This window comes from Exophiala viscosa (genome assembly GCF_022695815.1).
Source record: "Exophiala viscosa unplaced genomic scaffold EDD37scaffold_17, whole genome shotgun sequence".
NCBI classification, from domain to species: Eukaryota; Fungi; Ascomycota; class Eurotiomycetes; order Chaetothyriales; family Herpotrichiellaceae; genus Exophiala; species Exophiala viscosa.
The window spans coordinates 192,669-209,136 of record NW_026944369.1 but is presented as its reverse complement, the minus strand read 5'-3'; the positions used below and the strand labels follow the sequence as shown (position 1 = coordinate 209,136).

The window sequence follows — 16,468 nt, the reverse complement described above, 5'->3', positions numbered from 1 at the left end:
GACAAGCTCGCCAGCGTCGTTGCTAACCATGGTGGCAGCGTCGGCCTCCGAGCCCAACATACCGACGTTGTTGTCGTCGAAGGTGAGGAAGAGCAGAGCATCGACAGCACGCTTGTGCTTGCTGAGAGGGACGTTGGCATATGCTTGCAGGGTCTCGCCAGCCGCAATCACGGTTGCAACAGCAGCACCGGTGGTGGTGGATGTCGTGGTGGTGCCGTTGGTGGAAGTAGTCGTCGTGCTGGTGGCGTTGGCATAGCTGGTGGTCGTTGACAGGCTGGCACTGCTGGTGGTGCTGTTGAGGAAGCTCGAGGAGGTGGTGGTCGAGAGGACACTGCTGGTGGTGCTGTTGGCGAAGCTGGTGGTGGTCGAGAGAGCGCTGGTGGTGGTGCTGTTGGCGAAAGCGCTAGTGGTGCTGACCATGGATGTGGACGAAGAGCTGGAGGTGGTGGGTGGCGCAGGGTAGGTTCTCAGGGTGATGAGCTCAGCGCAGTAGGTGCCCTCAGGAAGGACTGACACTTCGTAATCGTTGACAAGGCAGAAAATTCTGTTCAGGAGGAAAACAACCTCGCTGTCAATGTAGCGCATCCAGAAGTTGAATGTCTCGAGAGAGGCAGCGGCTTCAAGCAGGGCTGGGTCGCTCTCGTCGACACCATCGGCACCAATGTAATAGCCCTCGCTGAGAATGTGGGCGTCATCGTCAGTGACACAGCGGGCGGCCTCGGCGAAAGAGCTCAGCTGGGCATTGTCAGCACCACCCTGGAAGTTCAGGTAGGTGAGGGACGAGTTGTCAACCGCACGCTTCTTGGCGGAAGCGCCATCGAATGTGACCTCAAGTGCGAAAGTCAAGCCTTCTGGCATGATTGTTGCAACAGGAGTGCCAGTGGTGGTGGAAGTGGTGGTGCTGTTGGAGTACGCGCTGGTGGTGGAAGTGGTGGTGCTGTTGGAGTACGAGGTGCTAGATGAGCTGGTAGTGATGGAGATGGGTCCGAGCGACGACGAGGCAGAGCTGCTGGAAGCAGTTGTGTACGAGGTCGAGATAGGTCCAAGGGATGACGAGGCTCCAGTGGATGAGGTCCATTGCTCCCAGATTGGGGTGTAAGGGATGGAGCTCGATGAAGCGGTCGATTGAGCCCAGTCGGGGACGATGTAGATCAGAACCTTGGTGATGTAGATGTCAATCTCGATGATCGTTGGTGCACGGCATGATCGGGTGACAACGGCATCCCAGCTCTGGCCTGCAACCACGGTGACAGTCTCAGGTTGGCTGCCATGTGCGGGGATTGTGACAGTGGCGGGAGGAGCAGATTGCGGGAAAGTGATGTAGTAAGTACCAGCCGAAGGAGCAGTGAATTGGGACTGGCAGTGTGCGGTGGCCGGAGCGCTGTACTCAACGTTGGGGTATGCGATCCAGGTCTCCTCGTATCTCACACATTCGGAGTACGATGAGCCGCCGATGTTTCCGTTGTGGCAGTCGGTGACGTTCCAGGTCTGAATCTTCACGTCGCCTTCCTCGCAATCAGTGCAAAGACCGCTGCCCTCCCAGCCAGAAACAGCGATGGGGCCGAGAGTCTCGTATGGGGCGTCCCATTCCTTGACTCTGGTCTCATACTGGGTGGTATAACTGGTGGACTCCGAGGCCCATCCCCACTTGGCACCCCAGCCGAAGGTCTCAACTGCTGAGACGGTGCTGAGCGTGGTGCTGGCAACTGATCCAGTGACAATCTGGTCAGTGGTGGTGACGATTGTGGAGCTAGCCGCCGTGCCGTTCCATGAGCATGGAATGGTGGTGGACACGAAGACGCTGGTTGTGAATGGGTAGGTGGTCGTGCAGGACTTCCACTTGTTGCAGCTCACTGAGACACCGCAGGTTGAGACGGTTTCGTATTGCTCAGTGACAGTGATGGGCGCGGCCAAAGTTGGGTTGGCCGGGCAAGGAGTAATAGTGGTGATGGCAGTGGAAAGAACTCCCGGCGCCGCGGCAGCCAGGAAAAGAAGGGTATTAGCGAGCGACATGGTGTACTATAGACAGTTCACGACCTAAAAGAGTGGTAGGCGCGTTCTGCTGCTGGTTTGTTGATGGAAGAATGAATACAGGTTGAGGCGAGGACGACTGGGTAAATATACCATCTGAACTCGCCTCACAGCAGGACAGTGCACGACCTGATCACCTTTGACACCAAATAAGGCCGCCATGACCACCACCTCCAAGCCTTCACCATAGAGATTTGACTGTTGTTGTAATCATGTGGCGTGGCTACTAAGTGCTTGACAGGCGGACGCCCGTGCGGACGGGTGATTGTCCCTAATGCGGATGTGCCATGGACAGCATCGATGGTGAGATCAGATTCGGTGTGTGACTGGCCTTGGCTGCTCCATGGTGAGCACTGAGGGAGTGTGGCAAGCTCGTGGAGTACATGTCTGGTGAGATGACGAGTGGGAAGTCTCAAGGATGGCACCCTTCACCCTCATGGTTACCGAGAATGAATGTTGTGAGTGAAGCGTGTCAGCAGGATCTGGCGCCGTTGAGGTTGGTTGAGGTTGTTATTGTCATGGAGTCGACGTCAGGTGAAGGCCTAACCACTGTAAGTTAGTCCAGGCACGCCTAGGTCAGGACCGCCAAACCCAAGCCTAGTGAGCCTAAACATTCAAGCTTAAACACACTATTCTCCTCACCTTGGAAACCCCCCTAAACTTCTATTTTGACGCCCGTCAAATCTCAACTTCTGATTTTTTCTGACAGATTCGGCGTCTTATTTGTGCCAGCAGTTGTTCTCCATTGCCATCAGTCTCTCTTCGGTCCATCTTTAAAACCATGAAAGGGGGGGCTTGTGGATTGTCTTGGTCCTCATCTTGGCCCATTTGCTCGTGCTTCCTCTACTCAGGCCAACGAGGATACAGGAACCTCCGCTAGACCATCAGCTCTCGACTGCCACCCTCAGGAGAATCTCCATACATTCTCCTCCACCACTCCCACGATGGTCCCGTCCATGAAATGATGACGGTGTGTTGACTGTTGCAAAGTCTGGTTACACGGCGAGTCTAATCTGGCGAATCAATCACTGCAACCTCCTTGTAATCTCATTCGTGCTTCCCCCTTTTCCAGTCCGCTTTTCAGCCTTGCAGTGTTATCCGCTTCGACTTTCTATCTGCTGTCTGATAGGCTTTATCTACCTCTGATTGATATCATGATATCCTTTCACTCTCGGAGCGTTCCTTTGACATCCGCTACCATGCAGAATGGTCGATTTTTTGATGGTGTCTCAAGCACGTCCGACATTCGTGGAGAAGAAAGCTTGCCCAGAAATTTTCCATTCACCGTAGCACGACCTAACAACATCGAGATTATGGTATGCTTGTCAAGGAAAAGGAGCAAAGTGCGCGGATGGGTTCTCATTTGCCCAGTCTGCATGTTTACTCTAGCTTGGGAGCTTTTGTGTTGATCTGCAAGATTGGCCTTTGTTAGACGAGATCTAGCCGACAATAGCGCTGGATATGTGATGAGCACGCACTTCTCGGTACGTGTACCGAACCATGTGAGGGGACAGGCTCTGATGGTCGCACGTTGTCAGAAAATGCACCATGCAAAACAGGTCTGTGCTTAAGGGAATTGCCGAAGTTGCGTTGAGTCAGTGCTGTGTGTGCCCATGGCTTTGCAGCATGGACATGCAATCTTGGGCAAAAAGACACTCTAAACACCGTGTACAGCGAGATGAAGTCGTCATTGTGCGGCAAAGGCCTCAGGTGGGAGATACGAGAAGGCTGCTGTGGCGTTGCAGAAGAACCACTGACCGCTGATACATTGCCGGGTACCGAAATTCCAGCAACCTGGCGATCGGCATCGACAAGGATCTTGCGCAGTATGCCTCGACTTCGACTATCCGCTCATACTCAGGATCTCCGTCTCAATGGCTTCGCCAAAACTGACCGTCGTACCTTTGCCACCCATGTCAGCGGTAAGAACCGTATCATCTGACTGTGCCAGGACATTTTCGATTGCTTTGAGCATGGCGGCTGCCGCATCTGCGTATCCGAAATGTTCCAGCATCATCTGGCCCGCCCAAACCATGCCGACCGGGTTCGCAATGCCTTTGCCGTAAATGTCTGGGGCGCTGCCGTGCACCGGCTCGAACAAGCTAGGGAATTTACCCTCGGGGTTTATGTTGCCTGAAGGTGCTATCCCAATCGTCCCAGTGCAGGCAGGACCTAGATCCGAGAGAATGTCGCCGAACAAATTACTCCCGACGATGACATCAAAGACGTGCGGACGCTGGACGAAGAACGCGGTCAGAATATCGATATGAAATTTGTCAACTCTCACGTCGGGATACTTTTTGGCCATCTCTGCGACTCGCGTGTCCCAGTACGGCATGGTGATGCTGATTCCGTTCGACTTAGTTGCACTTGTGAGGTGTTTCTTCGGACGCGTCTGGGCAAGTTCAAAGGCATACTTGACAACGCGGTCGACGCCAATCCTCGTCATGACTGTTTCCTGAATCACTGTCTCACGATCGGTACCCTCAAACATCTTTCCTCCGATACTGCTGTACTCGCCCTCCGTGTTCTCACGAACGATCCAGAAATCAATCTCGCCAGGTTTGCGACCGGCCAGTGGGCATTTGACACCAGGCATCAGCCGTGCTGGCCGTAAATTGATGTATTGGTCAAACTCGCGCCGGAACTTGAGGAGGCTGCCCCACAGCGAGACATGGTCGGGAACTTGGTCTGGCATGCCCACTGCTCCGAAGTAGATGGCATCGAATTTGGAGAGGGTCGCGTTCCAATCCGGAGGAAGCATGTCACCGTGCTTAGCATAGTAGTCGCAGCTGGCAAAGTCGAATTCTTCGAACTCTAGGGACAGGTCGAAGGTCTTTGCTGCGGCTTTGAGGCAGCGAACGCCGTGGGGCATGACCTCTCTGCCGATGCCATCGCCGGGAACGATGGCAATCTTGAGGGTCTGAGGAGGCATTGTGATGGACGAAGTGGGTGTTATGATAGTAGATCAGTATCTATATTGATATGAGGGATGTTAGAACGTTGGAGGATGAAGCATATACTGTATGGAGTTAGAGGAGTGATACTGTATCCAACCGACAAGATGTGCACGCGGCTAATTTTATGCCCGGGATATAGATCCCGTACTGCACTTTGGATTTCTCAAGAGGTTGAGGAATGGGACGATTGAGGGTGTTTCGCCACAATTTGGCTGTAACGTATGCGAGATAAGCCTGCCCAACTTTCCATCCCTCCATGCATGGCCTCACCTAGCTCTTCTGTCGTCAGAGTAGATGTTCGCCTGGTATGACTGCATAGCCGAGGCCGAAGCCGCGGGGGTTTTGCGCAACGTGCAGGGTTTATGTGGGGAGCAGGACAAACCACGCGGCTGCGTTGTCCGTTCGCAAATTTGAGAAGATCAAGCGGCTGATTTGTATGCTAAGCTGTCTTTGCCTCGGTTACAGCATTTCCGTCACAGACTGTGTGTGTTTATCCGAATACATCGACTGGATTTTAGCTGTAGCGTTGTTCGAATGGCCGGATAAATGATTATCTGATCCCTAGTAGTAAATCACGTTCGAGGTGCCGCGCCGCACTCTCAAAAAGTTAGTGTAGTAGCTTACCGTATTTCAGAACTAAGCCTTGTTCAGTAATTTCAATGCTCAAAAAATGACACTAAGCCTCTCTCGGACTTCGAACTTGCTATCGGAATTACTCGGAGAGGCATAGCGCAATGGCCTTTAGTTGGCACACACTGGATCAGATCCCTAGTCGATCTATTCGAATGGACTACAAACCGTCAGTCGTCTGTTCGAATTATTCGACTTGTACTAATCCATTTACGACTGAAAATGTTACACAATCCTCCAACCCTCAGTAGTGGTGGGCGCTTTTGCCCTCCAAGTAGATGTGCCATGAGCACGGAGGTCGCTTGAAAGATGGCCCGATAGCAATCTGGAGCGGAGTCTACAATATGAGTTCTCTCATGTTAACTAGCACTTGGCATGGTAGGGGACAGATAGGTGATGAGAAGCTAGCAGCATATTAATGATCTCATATTCTATGCCTGGATCCTGGCTGGTACAGACGTGCTCGTGGTGTCTGAAGTGGTGGAGGACAGTCGGAGATGTTGAGACGGAATGAATATATATCTGGATTCCGCAAATTATATCCACACACTTTTACCCACCAACGACAACAACCATGCACTTCTGATTGTAGTGAACTAAAAACATCCTCATTCATCGACTCGTTGTTAGAGATAATTTTCGTTGCTCCTCCCTACTGCTTATGACGAACAGCTGCATTGAATTGCTCGTTGAAGCCGTGGCACGTCGCCACAGAATTTCTTCTCAATCTCCTCGTTCCAATTCCAGTCATCCTGGAACGGGTTCAAGCTCATCTGCATGACTCCATCGAGAATCTCTCTTTCCTTCTTGTTTTGCACGCGATCAATGATGTCGTCCAGCAACCAGCCTCTAGGTACAAAGTTCGGGTTGACAGCTTTCATGGCCGATTCTCTCTCTGCATCAGCAGTTGATTCGGTACCCCAATCTTCCTCGACTCGCGCCCGCCACGAATCGAGCCACTTGCCGACCTTCTCGCGACCGGAGTCATTCGACTCATTGAGACCTGTGACTCCTTCATGGTGGAAGAACCGTTCAGCTGTCTCTTCGCAGTTCTCTTTGGTTCGGACGTCATCGACTTTGACTGATGAAAGTCGGCGGAAGAAATGGTTGAAGTCGAGCTCCAATGCCTCCATGGTATCAAGAAGTTCCGAGAATAATGTTTCGAAATCACCGTCCTTCTGCGTTTTCAAGCCCAGACGCAGGGTCATTAATCGTCGATATTCACTGAGGAATACTGCCTTGTACTCATCTGAAATCTGATCGATAACAGTTTCGGCACGCTTGATGAGAACAGGGGCAAAATCTTCCTCAACCCCCTTCTCGACGAAGACGTCGTCATCCACACGGTCACCCGCGCCGATGAGCTCACCCAAGGTCTCTCCCAGGCGAACAAGGTTCCACCAGATGATACTGGGCTGGGCCCGATAGCTATATCGAAGCATGTGATCGTCATGGTTGGGAGTGTATGCTGGGTCGAAGTTGTCCATGAACGCGAACGGGCCATAATCCATCGAGAGACCGAAAATAGACGTGTTGTCAGTGTTGAGCACACCATTCATAAACCCGTAAGCTTGCCACATGCCGACGACTTTGGCATTGCGGCGGACAATTTCACGGTATAGTCTGGCGAAGCGATTCTCTTCTGCGCCTTCCTTGCCTTGGAGTTCGTCTTTGGGAACGTCTCTTGCAGGGTCGAGATGGGCGTCTTTTGTGTCGGCTGGCAGCGCTGCGGGTAATGACTCCCATCCGCCAAAGACATCTTCTGCGATATAAGTCGCGACCTTGCGGATTAAATTTCTGTCGCCCCGGGATCGCAACAAGTCAAATGTGCCGAATCTTAGCCAGGATTGAGCGAAACGGCAGACAATCGCTCCAGGCTCCAGTCGCTCTCGCACAACTGTAGATGTGGGGCACAAGGTCAATGACAAGGCTCTCGTGGTAGGGATCCCGATTGCGTTGAGGTACTCGGAGACGAGATACTCTCGTATACTCGACCGCAGGACGGCTTTGCCATCGGCGAAACGTGAATATGGAGTCTTTCCGGCTCCTTTCAACTGTATCTCGTATCGAGTCCCAGTCTTAGGGTTGGTGGCCTCGAACAAGGAGATGGCTCGCCCATCGCCCAGCTGGCCAGCCCAGGAGCCGAACTGGAAGCCGCCGTAACATTGTGCCCAAGGATAAATGCCACCCTTCTCTTCATCCCAGTAAAACTTATTTCCTGCCACAACTTGTTTGAGTTCTTCGGACTGAGCCTCACTTTCAGCCAAACCAATATCTCGTAATGCAGCTTTGCTGACCCCGAGAAGCTCTGGACCTTCTGTAGGCTCCGGTCTGACAAAGGTGTAAAGGGCACCTCGGACCATACGCGGACCTAGCTTTTGCCGGGGTGCATTATGTGAGTCCTTCGGCGTGGGGAACTGTGGATCGGGAGGAAGTTTAGAGGTGAAGTTGTTGGATTTGGGAATATCTGCTAAAGTAGCCGTGGCATCGGAGTGCCCGTTCTTTGGCGATCCATTGGTGTGGCCGTTAGTATGGCCGTTACTAATATGCGAAGACATCTGGGCGAGTCTCATTCGAGGAGCCGGTCGAGGTGTTCGATACAAACGGGATATCTGTCGGAAGAGCATGCGAGAAGCAAGGACGAGGAGGCAAAAAGCAAGTGAGATATATAGAAGAGCAGGAGAAGTAATGGGAATCGCAATGAACAAATCTTCCATCATACGCTCTCTCAATGGTGAGGATTTGCCTCCCTCATCCGCGGCAGACGATGGTTCAGAAAATGACGAGCAAGTCTGATGTCATTCGCGCCCGCAGTTTGGGGAATCCCGATTTGGCCGGAGCAAACAGCCATCAAGTTCCGTCTCATAAAGATTTGGAATACCGTGTAGAAGAGCGACCATTCGAGGCTCTTGTGTATGAACAAGGCCTTCGGGTAATCGGATTTTCAGGCCCACGGCTCAGTCATGTATTACCAACAGAGAGTGAAGTATGGGGTAGTCTAGAGATGTGAAAATGAGTGGTGCTGCACTCGATGGTCTTTATGCGCAACCGCAGCATTTCTTGGCTGCGGCCGGTCAAGTCAGGGACCATGTCGTCGCTGTCCAAAGTTGCCTGAATTGAACTGCAGACATTATCAATACACCCACATATCTTTCCATCTCCCCAGGTTGATCCTCAGAGCAGCGATGGCCTACTTATTCCTTGCTGTTGCCTTCCTCTGCCAGCTGCTGAACCTGACAGCTGCTGCAACACTTCGCGTTGGTATTCCCGCTTCCATCGTGCTTCCGAACCCAAATGCTCTACCAGCTTCTACCCATGCGACTCTGACTTCTGGGACGGGAACACCCATACGGGCTGTCCTCCGCAAGGGAAATTACTTCGAGTTTCCCGATATCACGACATTTGGTTCACATCTACTGGAAGTCTATAGCCGCGATTATGTCTTCGCACCCTACCGTATCGACATTGCGCCGTCCGATTCCTCCTCTACAATCATCACGGGAGCCTGGGAGACATACCGGGGCACGAAATGGGAAGATCGTGGGGTGGCGTTGGTGCCGGCGCCCACAGACCGCTTAGAGATGTCTGTCAAGGTTCTTGCAAAGAAGAATTTCTATCAAGAACGCGAAGGATTCAACCCACTAAGCTTACTCAAGAACCCGATGATCTTGATGGGCGCTGTTGCTCTCGCATTCACGTTCGGAATGCCAAAGTTGATGGAGAACATGGATCCCGAAATGAAAGCCGAATATGAGGATATGCAAAAGAAGAGCCCCGTGGCTGGTCTCACGCAAGCAATGCAGGGTGGAGGCCCAGCCAGCTCCGCAGGCGGGTTTGATCTCGCTAGTTACCTTTCTGGAAGTGGTAAAACTACGACTACTGGAAGTGACAAAGGTTCCGAAGGTATTCGAGAAAGGAAGCGATGAACGGACTGTAGCGTTCACCATCGGCTTCTTTTGCTGCAACACCACAGAGAAGCATCAATGCAAGGACCGTGTCGCGCCACCCCAGCTTATCCGAATCTGTTGAGTCGGGGTTTGAGTGGCTTACGGACCAATGTCAGCCAGACACACGAATCGACACGGCGCTCTGGCCAAGTCGCGACGCGCTACACTAGCAAAGATTGCGGACACCGATGTATGCTCACAAGAAGCGATCATGCACAATGTGCAATTGTCTCGACACCTCAGGATCTCTTAACTGTGGCCGGCTCTCAAGCACCTAGTGGCGATCAAGCACTCAGAGGCATTCATCAAGCACCTAGTGGCGGCCATCCTCCGCCCGACGTTGCCAATAACATCGACGGGATCCATCAATCATGCACATGGGACACCTTCCGCGTCAGCTGCATGTAGGATTCATTCTGCTGTTGGTACCAGCTGCTGGTCTGGAACGAATGTAATGGCCAGATTGGTGGAGCAACCCCAGATATGGAATGGCTTATCTGGGGCTTATGTAGGTATCCCATGCATGCTCGCTTGAGTTCGCTCGACATCAACTGGCTATGATTGATTGAGAGTAGCTTCATGGTCATGTCATTTTGAGACACTGTTCTCTCACCCAGGTTGCAGGTCATCTAACAACGTTTGTGGCTGTCCTTGCTGTCCTGTTTAAGCTTTACTGGACCGGTGTTCACCGGCCTTTGTCGTACCATCCAACCTATTGGTACCTCGGTCCTAGGTTCTCCTCTTTCCGCGAGGTAATCCCCCACCACTGTGATATATATTTTCCATTGGTATTTAGCCTCCAGGTCTAGACCAGCTGTCAAGGTTTCTTCTCCCTTACAACCTTATTCACTTTTTGTTCATACTGTAGGGTGCGCTATCCACGTCCTGCGCAAGGGAGCGTTATTCATCATGGACGCCAAAATAAAGCCTCTCCTTGAAGCTGCCGTGAAGGATAAGAAAGTACCAGGCATTGCCGCTGTGCTGGTGGACTCCGAAGGCAACTTCCTGCTCAAGGAAGCATTTGGCACCACCAACCTGGATGACGTGAACGCGGCGCCATATACGGTCGACACCACGATGCAGATGTTCTCAACTACCAAGCTTGTTGCCTCTATTGCCGCCCTTCAGCTGGTCGAGCAAGGCAAGCTGTCTCTATCAGACCCCGTCGAGAAATATGAGCCACGCATTTCCAAGATGCAGGTCCTCGAAGGCTTCACCGACGACGAGCCAAGCAAGCCCATTCTGCGCGCACCTAAATCCAAGCCTACCGTACTTCAACTTATCACACATACAACAGGCTTCAGTTACGACTTCTTCGACGAACCCACGCTCAAGTACCGCCTATCTACTGGCCACCCGCCGGCAGGATACAGCGGCGAATCAAAGTTTGAGGACTTCAATACACCCCTCCTCACAGATCCAGGGACCAAATATATTTACGGTACCAACATAGACTGGCTAGGCTGGGTTGTTGAAGCGGTTGCGAAAACGTCGCTTGCCCATTACGTTGACGAGAACATTCTCAAGCCACTGGGCATGAACGATACTGGCGAGCACTTGAGCGCAGACAATCCTCGAATGTACATGCACTTCGAAGTTGACGGCAAGCTGGTTGTCGTCCCGGAAGTAAGGAATGCAGCCGAGCCAGAAGAATATGGCGGCGGCGGCTATCTCTGGGGCACCATCAACGACTACGCGAAGCTCATGGCGACAGTGCTGAACAATGGCACGAGCCCGCATACAGGCAAGTCCATCCTCAAACCTGAGACAGTCAAGGAGTACCTCTTCACAGACCACCTGCCCTCAGACATCGACCGGTCGTTGCTGGGCGAGAGTGGCAACTCCATCCCACAACTTTCGTCTAACGGCTGCTTTTTCCCAACATTACCACACCAATCTCGCGGCTGGTCGTGCGGGATGCTGCTCAATCTCGAGGATTTGCCGTACGGACGCAAGAAGAATAGCGGAGCGTGGGCTGGTCTGGGCAACCTGTATTACTGGATTGACCCGACGTCGGGCCTGGCTGGCATGGTGACCACTCAAGTCTTTCCCTTCTTCCATCCGGTGCCCCTGAAAATCTTCGACGAGCTGGAGAGGGTGGCGTATGGGCATGAATTAGCGGGCCCGGAGGACAATGACAAGATGAATCACCGTAGTGACCATCCGACGCCTTCACAGGCAAAGATATAAACAAGTCTTGTTATTTGTGACAGTGTAAAAATACCTTTTCTTTTGATTCCATAATTGAGATATCATTCGTTGAAATCGAGGTTCCCGGGACCTGAAAAGAGGGCCGTGTCGGTGAATTCTGCAAAGATCTCGGGGAACAACTCTTCAATCGAGCCCTGGCCCTGCTGCATGCTGAACGCGTCTTCTGGAAGTGGCGCGCCTAGCATGTTCTCATCCATGTAGCCACGTGTGTCTAGTTGATTGTCGCGCATAGACAGGCCTGGCAGGACTGGCGTTCTCGCATTTGGTGTTCTTGGCAGAGCGTCTTCGATACGCTTGAGGACACTCTCGCTCTGTGACACTGCCGTTTCCGCGAGATCCCAGTGGTTTTCTTCGTGATGCCGTTTCAGACAGTCGACCAGTGTCCGTGCGCTGGTCATGCACTGGCTCCGGACGGTAGGGTAAGTTGTCTGCAATGCGCAGCGAAGAAGAAGCGTCACGGCAGACGTGAAGTGGTGGGCGTTGTAGGGCATCCAGAAACCCATCAGATCCTGCTTGTGCAAGGAAGTGACGAAGCGGACCATATCCTCCGCGGCTGATTGGCACTCTAACAGCCAAGAGGACGCAGGGTCGCTTTCGCGCTGACTGATCTCGTGCCACGCTATTCGCCTGAGTAACATCCGGACAGACAGGTAGGATAGCTGCAGATTCAGAAGGCCGGGGACAGGAGGTCTGCTTTGAAAGTCGCTCAGGTTCAGCCATGCAGGTCGGCTTTCCATCCAGCGATTCAATTCGATCTCCGATCTCGAGGTCTGCTCTGCTGCGATGCTATCATTGCCCGAGCGGATGTGGTAGATCAGGGGGAGCACGTCGCCGACAATCTCGGTCAGGCGACAAAGGTGAATAAAGACCTCGGCGGCACGAACGTGCCGGAGCGAGCCTGGTCGTCCCTGAGTCAGTAGCTCCACGGTCGGAAGAGGTACGTCGTAGTGGCCTTTGGAGATATACGGCGGTGTTCCCTGAGCAAAGTTGAACCATCGGTCCTGGATCACGACACCCCACCATGTCTTCCAACGTATTCTTTTCTCCATGTCGCCTAATTTCCACTCGCTGCACTCATGGTTGAGACCCATCGCGTGCGACAACGCCACAGCACGAGCAACATTTCCCACGTTGTGAACCAGACATCGCGAGGGCCGGCCTGCAAGGTTTATGCACAGTGATGATATGGTGGCCAAGTCCCCTTTCTGCATGTCCGCAATGTTTGATGCTACGGCTGCCTGCCAGGCGAAGTCCTGGTCCGGTCTGGGATATGCTGCCAGAGCAGGTGAAAGATCCCAGTAGAATAAAGCATAAGCAACCATATTGAGGTAGAATGTTTGAGGCAGTGACCCTTTGTCCCGCAACCTGGAGAGCACGCACTCCTCATCGGAGATTGGGTAGCATGGATGAACGTTCTCATAGTAGTTGGCCATCAATTTGTCCGCATAAGGCTCAACTTGGTCCATGAGCTCCATAGGCAGATTCCTGGTGCAACTGCAGTCTGTCAGACTGGGCCTCCTGGGTGGGATCGGGACATGATATATTGCTTTGGTTGACTCCCGCCGGCCGAGACTGGGTTGAATTGAGACAGGCCCCGTGGCGCCGTTGACTTGCGGAACATACTGGTCCAAGATCTGCGTATCGCGTGCGATGACCGGACCGACAATATGTGAAAAACCCTCCAGTGACCTTTCGTCGGGAATCAAAGATCGATGAACAAATCCGATTTTGGGCGAGACGCGATCATCCTTCTTAGTGGTGGCAGAAGAGCAAGGAACGCCGTGCATGCGGCAAAGTAAGCAAGCCTGCCCAGGCACTTCAATAGTACATCGTGATCGACGCTTATGGCAGCGGACACAGGCCGGATATTTATGTGATCGATATGGACGAGCAGTCTTCATGGCGTAAGAATGGTGATCCTGCTTCAAGCCCTGAGCCGGTGCATTTGGCGAGGCGGTCGTTATAGGAGTGACTGGATTCGGCGAAGGTGAAGTCGTTGACTCGGGAGTCAGAGTCTCCGGGGCAGATTGAGGACAGTCACGTGCGCCGTCACCACGTGCCGTCTCCTTATTCGCATATCGAACGCTAGTCTGTTTCCGTGCCATAGTGATGACTCAGCCTCGAGATTAAGGTGACAGCCCCTCTCTACCTCAACACAATTTCATATCTTCATTTCGACTCCTTTCAGGATCTGACACAAATAGTTTACCTTTGGAAAAGTGCCGCTGACGGTGTTTAAAGAAACTTCTACTTTACGTGCCGATCCTCTTCTGAAGACCCCAGCTATTGAGATGAACTCTCCTGAAACATGCTCCGGACAATGCGTACGTTGATTGGAGGTCAAGCTTGGTGCTCATCAAGAGGCGTACCTGGCAGCTTGACACCACACGAATGCTACTGACTTCAACTAATGCGGGAAGAATCCTATACTCAAGTCAGACCGATACAACCCGCTTGCTAGAGGCAGGTACGAGCACCCGAATCACAGATCGAGTTTCGCGATGAAAATGCACATTGTGACCAATCATCACTCGTTCTAACCGACGGTCTGTCCAGATCTGGCTGCAAAGTAAGCTTCAACAACCCATAGACTCAATGAGTTTCCCGACGGTGGGTCAAGACTTCCTTGCTATATCTTCAATCAATTGAGACTGCAAGAGAAAGTAACACAAACAGTTGACCTAAGCACCGAAATCATCCCGACTCGCTGACCAGTCACAGCCATGGCACCAATGATCGAAGACGCCGTGCCCGACGCCGTTTCATTCGCAGCCAAATCCCTTGATACACCTACTTTATATAGCGATGTCAACGAGAAAGACCTACAGACCAAGGCGTCCGCCTGCGTGGCCAACTTTGGCACCAAATTCGAGAAGGACATCATCACAGGTAGCAAAGGCCTGTATGTCTTCACCGCCAACGGCCACAAGGTAGCCGACTGGACATCCGGTCAGATGTCGTGCCTCATCGGACATGGCCACCCAGAGATTGTATCGACAATCCATGACCATGCGGCGAACCTGGACCATCTGTTCTCCGGCATGCTTTCTCCGCCTGTCATCAACCTCGCTCACCGGCTCACCTCCTTGCTGCCTGAAGGCCTGGACAAAGCCTTCTTCCTCTCAACGGGCGGCGAATCAAATGAAGCAGCCATCAAGATGGCAAAAGTCTACACAGGCAAGTTCGAAATCGTTGGACTGGGTGCCAGTTGGCACGGTGTGACGGCACAAGCTTTGGGAACGCAGTACCACTTCGGCCGGAAAGGCCAGGGTCCGCTTATGCCAGGCATGCATATGCTTCCACCACCAAACGCCTATCGCTCCATTTTTCGCAAGGCTGACGGCTCCTACGACTGGGAGACGGAGCTCAACTATGGCTGGGATCTTATTGATCGTGCCTCGTGCGGATCTTTGGCGGCATGCATTGTCGAGTGCATCCAGTCGTCTGCGGGCATGCACGTGTTGCCGCAAGGCTATCTGAGAGCATTGAAGAAGCACTGCGAGAAGCGCGGCATGCTGCTCATTGTGGACGAGGCTCAAACCGGGGTGGGACGGTGCGGTGACCTTTTCGCCATCAACCATGAAGAAGTGGTCCCTGACATTCTCACTCTTAGCAAGACTCTCGGTAATGGATTGCCGTTGAGCGCCGTGGTGATGAGCTCCGAAATCGAGCGTGTCTGCACCGAACGCGATTTCTGTTTCTACACCACCCATGTAAATGACCCTCTACCTGCCGCGGTCGGGGACAAAATCCTCGAGATCGTCGTGCGAGACAACCTGGTAGAACACTCTCGAGCCATGGGATTGTATCTGCATGCTGGACTGCACAAGCTCAAGGAGCGTTACGGGTGCATCGGTGATGTGCGTGGTCGAGGGTTAATGGCTGGGTTGGAGATCGTGGGCGACCGTGCGACGAAAGAGCCGGCCCTCGACCTAGCGCGCAAAGTTGCCGGTAAGATGTATGAACTGGGGGTCTGGGCGAATCTCAGCAGCCACGCTAGCTTTGGTGGCGTGTTTAGAATGGCACCGCCCATTGTTGTCAGCAAGGAACAGTTGAATGAGGGATTGGCCATCATGGAGCAGGCCCTTCAGAGCACGCCTGGAACAATGCCGTTGTACTGATTACTCATTGCTGACAGCGTCTGCTGGGTTGCTCATTTGATGAGACATATGCACAGCACAGTAGCATGCGTTCTCATTCCGACATCAAGTGCCGCCGATGAATTACTCGACTAGTAGGTCCCTACTTTAATGGGTTCTCTCTAAAGCTTAGACGTATCAAGCACTAAAGCTAATCTGTGTTCCGAAGTTACGGATCTGGATCTATCTTGCCGACTTCCCCTATCTATTGTTCCATAGGCTATACTTATAGGCTTTTCACCTTGGAGATCTGCTGCAGTGATGAGTACGACCTGGCACGAATCTTATTTCTTCCAGCGGATTTTCAAGGGTCGTCGAGAGCGCACCGGACACTACAGAGGTGTAGTGTCGCAGGAGGTTTCGCCAGAAGAACAGGGTTGTTATCTTCGCTCAAACCGCTTGCACTGCACTACCCAGGGTACTATCATGTGCGGACCTCTTGATCTACTCACGCCGGTCCGAAATAACTTCGGTGTTGCTCACTTCAATTTTACCACATTTTAGACTTTGGAGCGGCAAACTCCTAATATGTGGCATGAGCTTGGGCCCC

At 52.6% G+C, this 16,468-nt stretch overlaps 7 protein-coding genes across 7 annotated transcripts; 3 read left to right on the top strand and 4 right to left on the bottom strand.

The window, feature by feature from the left end:
* Positions 1-765: 765 nt before the first annotated feature.
* EDD37DRAFT_211878 (uncharacterized protein) lies at positions 766-2,213 on the bottom strand. Its single transcript, XM_062810294.1, has 3 exons — positions 1,480-2,213; positions 1,189-1,346; positions 766-909 (listed from the first exon to the last, which is right to left on the bottom strand). Exons 1-3 carry the CDS (start codon positions 2,011-2,013, stop codon positions 843-845), a joined length of 759 nt encoding a protein of 252 aa, XP_062665420.1. The 5' UTR covers positions 2,014-2,213; the 3' UTR covers positions 766-842.
* A 1,661-nt stretch (positions 2,214-3,874) lies between these two features.
* On the bottom strand, positions 3,875-4,966 carry EDD37DRAFT_660263 (uncharacterized protein; the record flags this gene model as incomplete). The annotated part of the gene is made up of 1 exon (XM_062819096.1): positions 3,875-4,966. One exon carries the CDS (start codon positions 4,964-4,966, stop codon positions 3,875-3,877), a length of 1,092 nt encoding a protein of 363 aa, XP_062665419.1.
* An 819-nt stretch (positions 4,967-5,785) lies between these two features.
* EDD37DRAFT_643293 (uncharacterized protein) lies at positions 5,786-8,750 on the bottom strand. The gene has a single exon (XM_062817420.1). It carries the CDS (start codon positions 8,339-8,341, stop codon positions 6,281-6,283), a length of 2,061 nt encoding a protein of 686 aa, XP_062665418.1. The 5' UTR covers positions 8,342-8,750; the 3' UTR covers positions 5,786-6,280.
* A 56-nt stretch (positions 8,751-8,806) lies between these two features.
* Positions 8,807-9,547, top strand: EDD37DRAFT_613857 (long-chain fatty-acid-CoA ligase; the record flags this gene model as incomplete). The annotated part of the gene is made up of 1 exon (XM_062815484.1): positions 8,807-9,547. The coding sequence occupies one exon, from the start codon at positions 8,807-8,809 to the stop codon at positions 9,545-9,547; it is 741 nt and encodes a 246-aa protein (XP_062665417.1).
* A 432-nt stretch (positions 9,548-9,979) lies between these two features.
* On the top strand, positions 9,980-11,789 carry EDD37DRAFT_208745 (beta-lactamase). The gene is made up of 2 exons (XM_062810283.1): positions 9,980-10,076; positions 10,144-11,789. Exon 2 carries the CDS (start codon positions 10,478-10,480, stop codon positions 11,756-11,758), a length of 1,281 nt encoding a protein of 426 aa, XP_062665416.1. The 5' UTR covers positions 9,980-10,076; positions 10,144-10,477; the 3' UTR covers positions 11,759-11,789.
* A 31-nt stretch (positions 11,790-11,820) lies between these two features.
* On the bottom strand, positions 11,821-13,680 carry EDD37DRAFT_571028 (uncharacterized protein; the record flags this gene model as incomplete). Its single annotated transcript, XM_062814312.1, has 1 exon — positions 11,821-13,680. One exon carries the CDS (start codon positions 13,678-13,680, stop codon positions 11,821-11,823), a length of 1,860 nt encoding a protein of 619 aa, XP_062665415.1.
* A 519-nt stretch (positions 13,681-14,199) lies between these two features.
* EDD37DRAFT_643286 (2,2-dialkylglycine decarboxylase) lies at positions 14,200-16,109 on the top strand. Its single transcript, XM_062817419.1, has 3 exons — positions 14,200-14,246; positions 14,336-14,348; positions 14,456-16,109. The coding sequence occupies exon 3, from the start codon at positions 14,503-14,505 to the stop codon at positions 15,898-15,900; it is 1,398 nt and encodes a 465-aa protein (XP_062665414.1). The 5' UTR covers positions 14,200-14,246; positions 14,336-14,348; positions 14,456-14,502; the 3' UTR covers positions 15,901-16,109.
* The last annotated feature ends 359 nt before the right edge of the window (positions 16,110-16,468 follow it).

Bases quoted from the DNA above. Each gene is read 5' to 3' on its own strand.
- EDD37DRAFT_211878 (XM_062810294.1), bottom strand. From the start codon at position 2,013: ATGTCGCTCGCTAATACCCTTCTTTTCCTGGCTGCCGCGGCGCCGGGA. The intron at 1,347-1,479 runs GTCACCGACTGC...AGTCCCAATTCA, and splicing joins TGAAGATTCAGACCTGGAAC to CTGCTCCTTCGGCTGGTACT. The intron at 910-1,188 runs ATCATCGAGATT...ACCAGCGCGTAC, and splicing joins GATCATGCCGTGCACCAACG to TCCAACAGCACCACCACTTC.
- EDD37DRAFT_643286 (XM_062817419.1), top strand. From the start codon at position 14,503: ATGGCACCAATGATCGAAGACGCCGTGCCCGACGCCGTTTCATTCGCA.
- EDD37DRAFT_208745 (XM_062810283.1), top strand. From the start codon at position 10,478: ATGGACGCCAAAATAAAGCCTCTCCTTGAAGCTGCCGTGAAGGATAAG.
- EDD37DRAFT_643293 (XM_062817420.1), bottom strand. From the start codon at position 8,341: ATGATGGAAGATTTGTTCATTGCGATTCCCATTACTTCTCCTGCTCTT.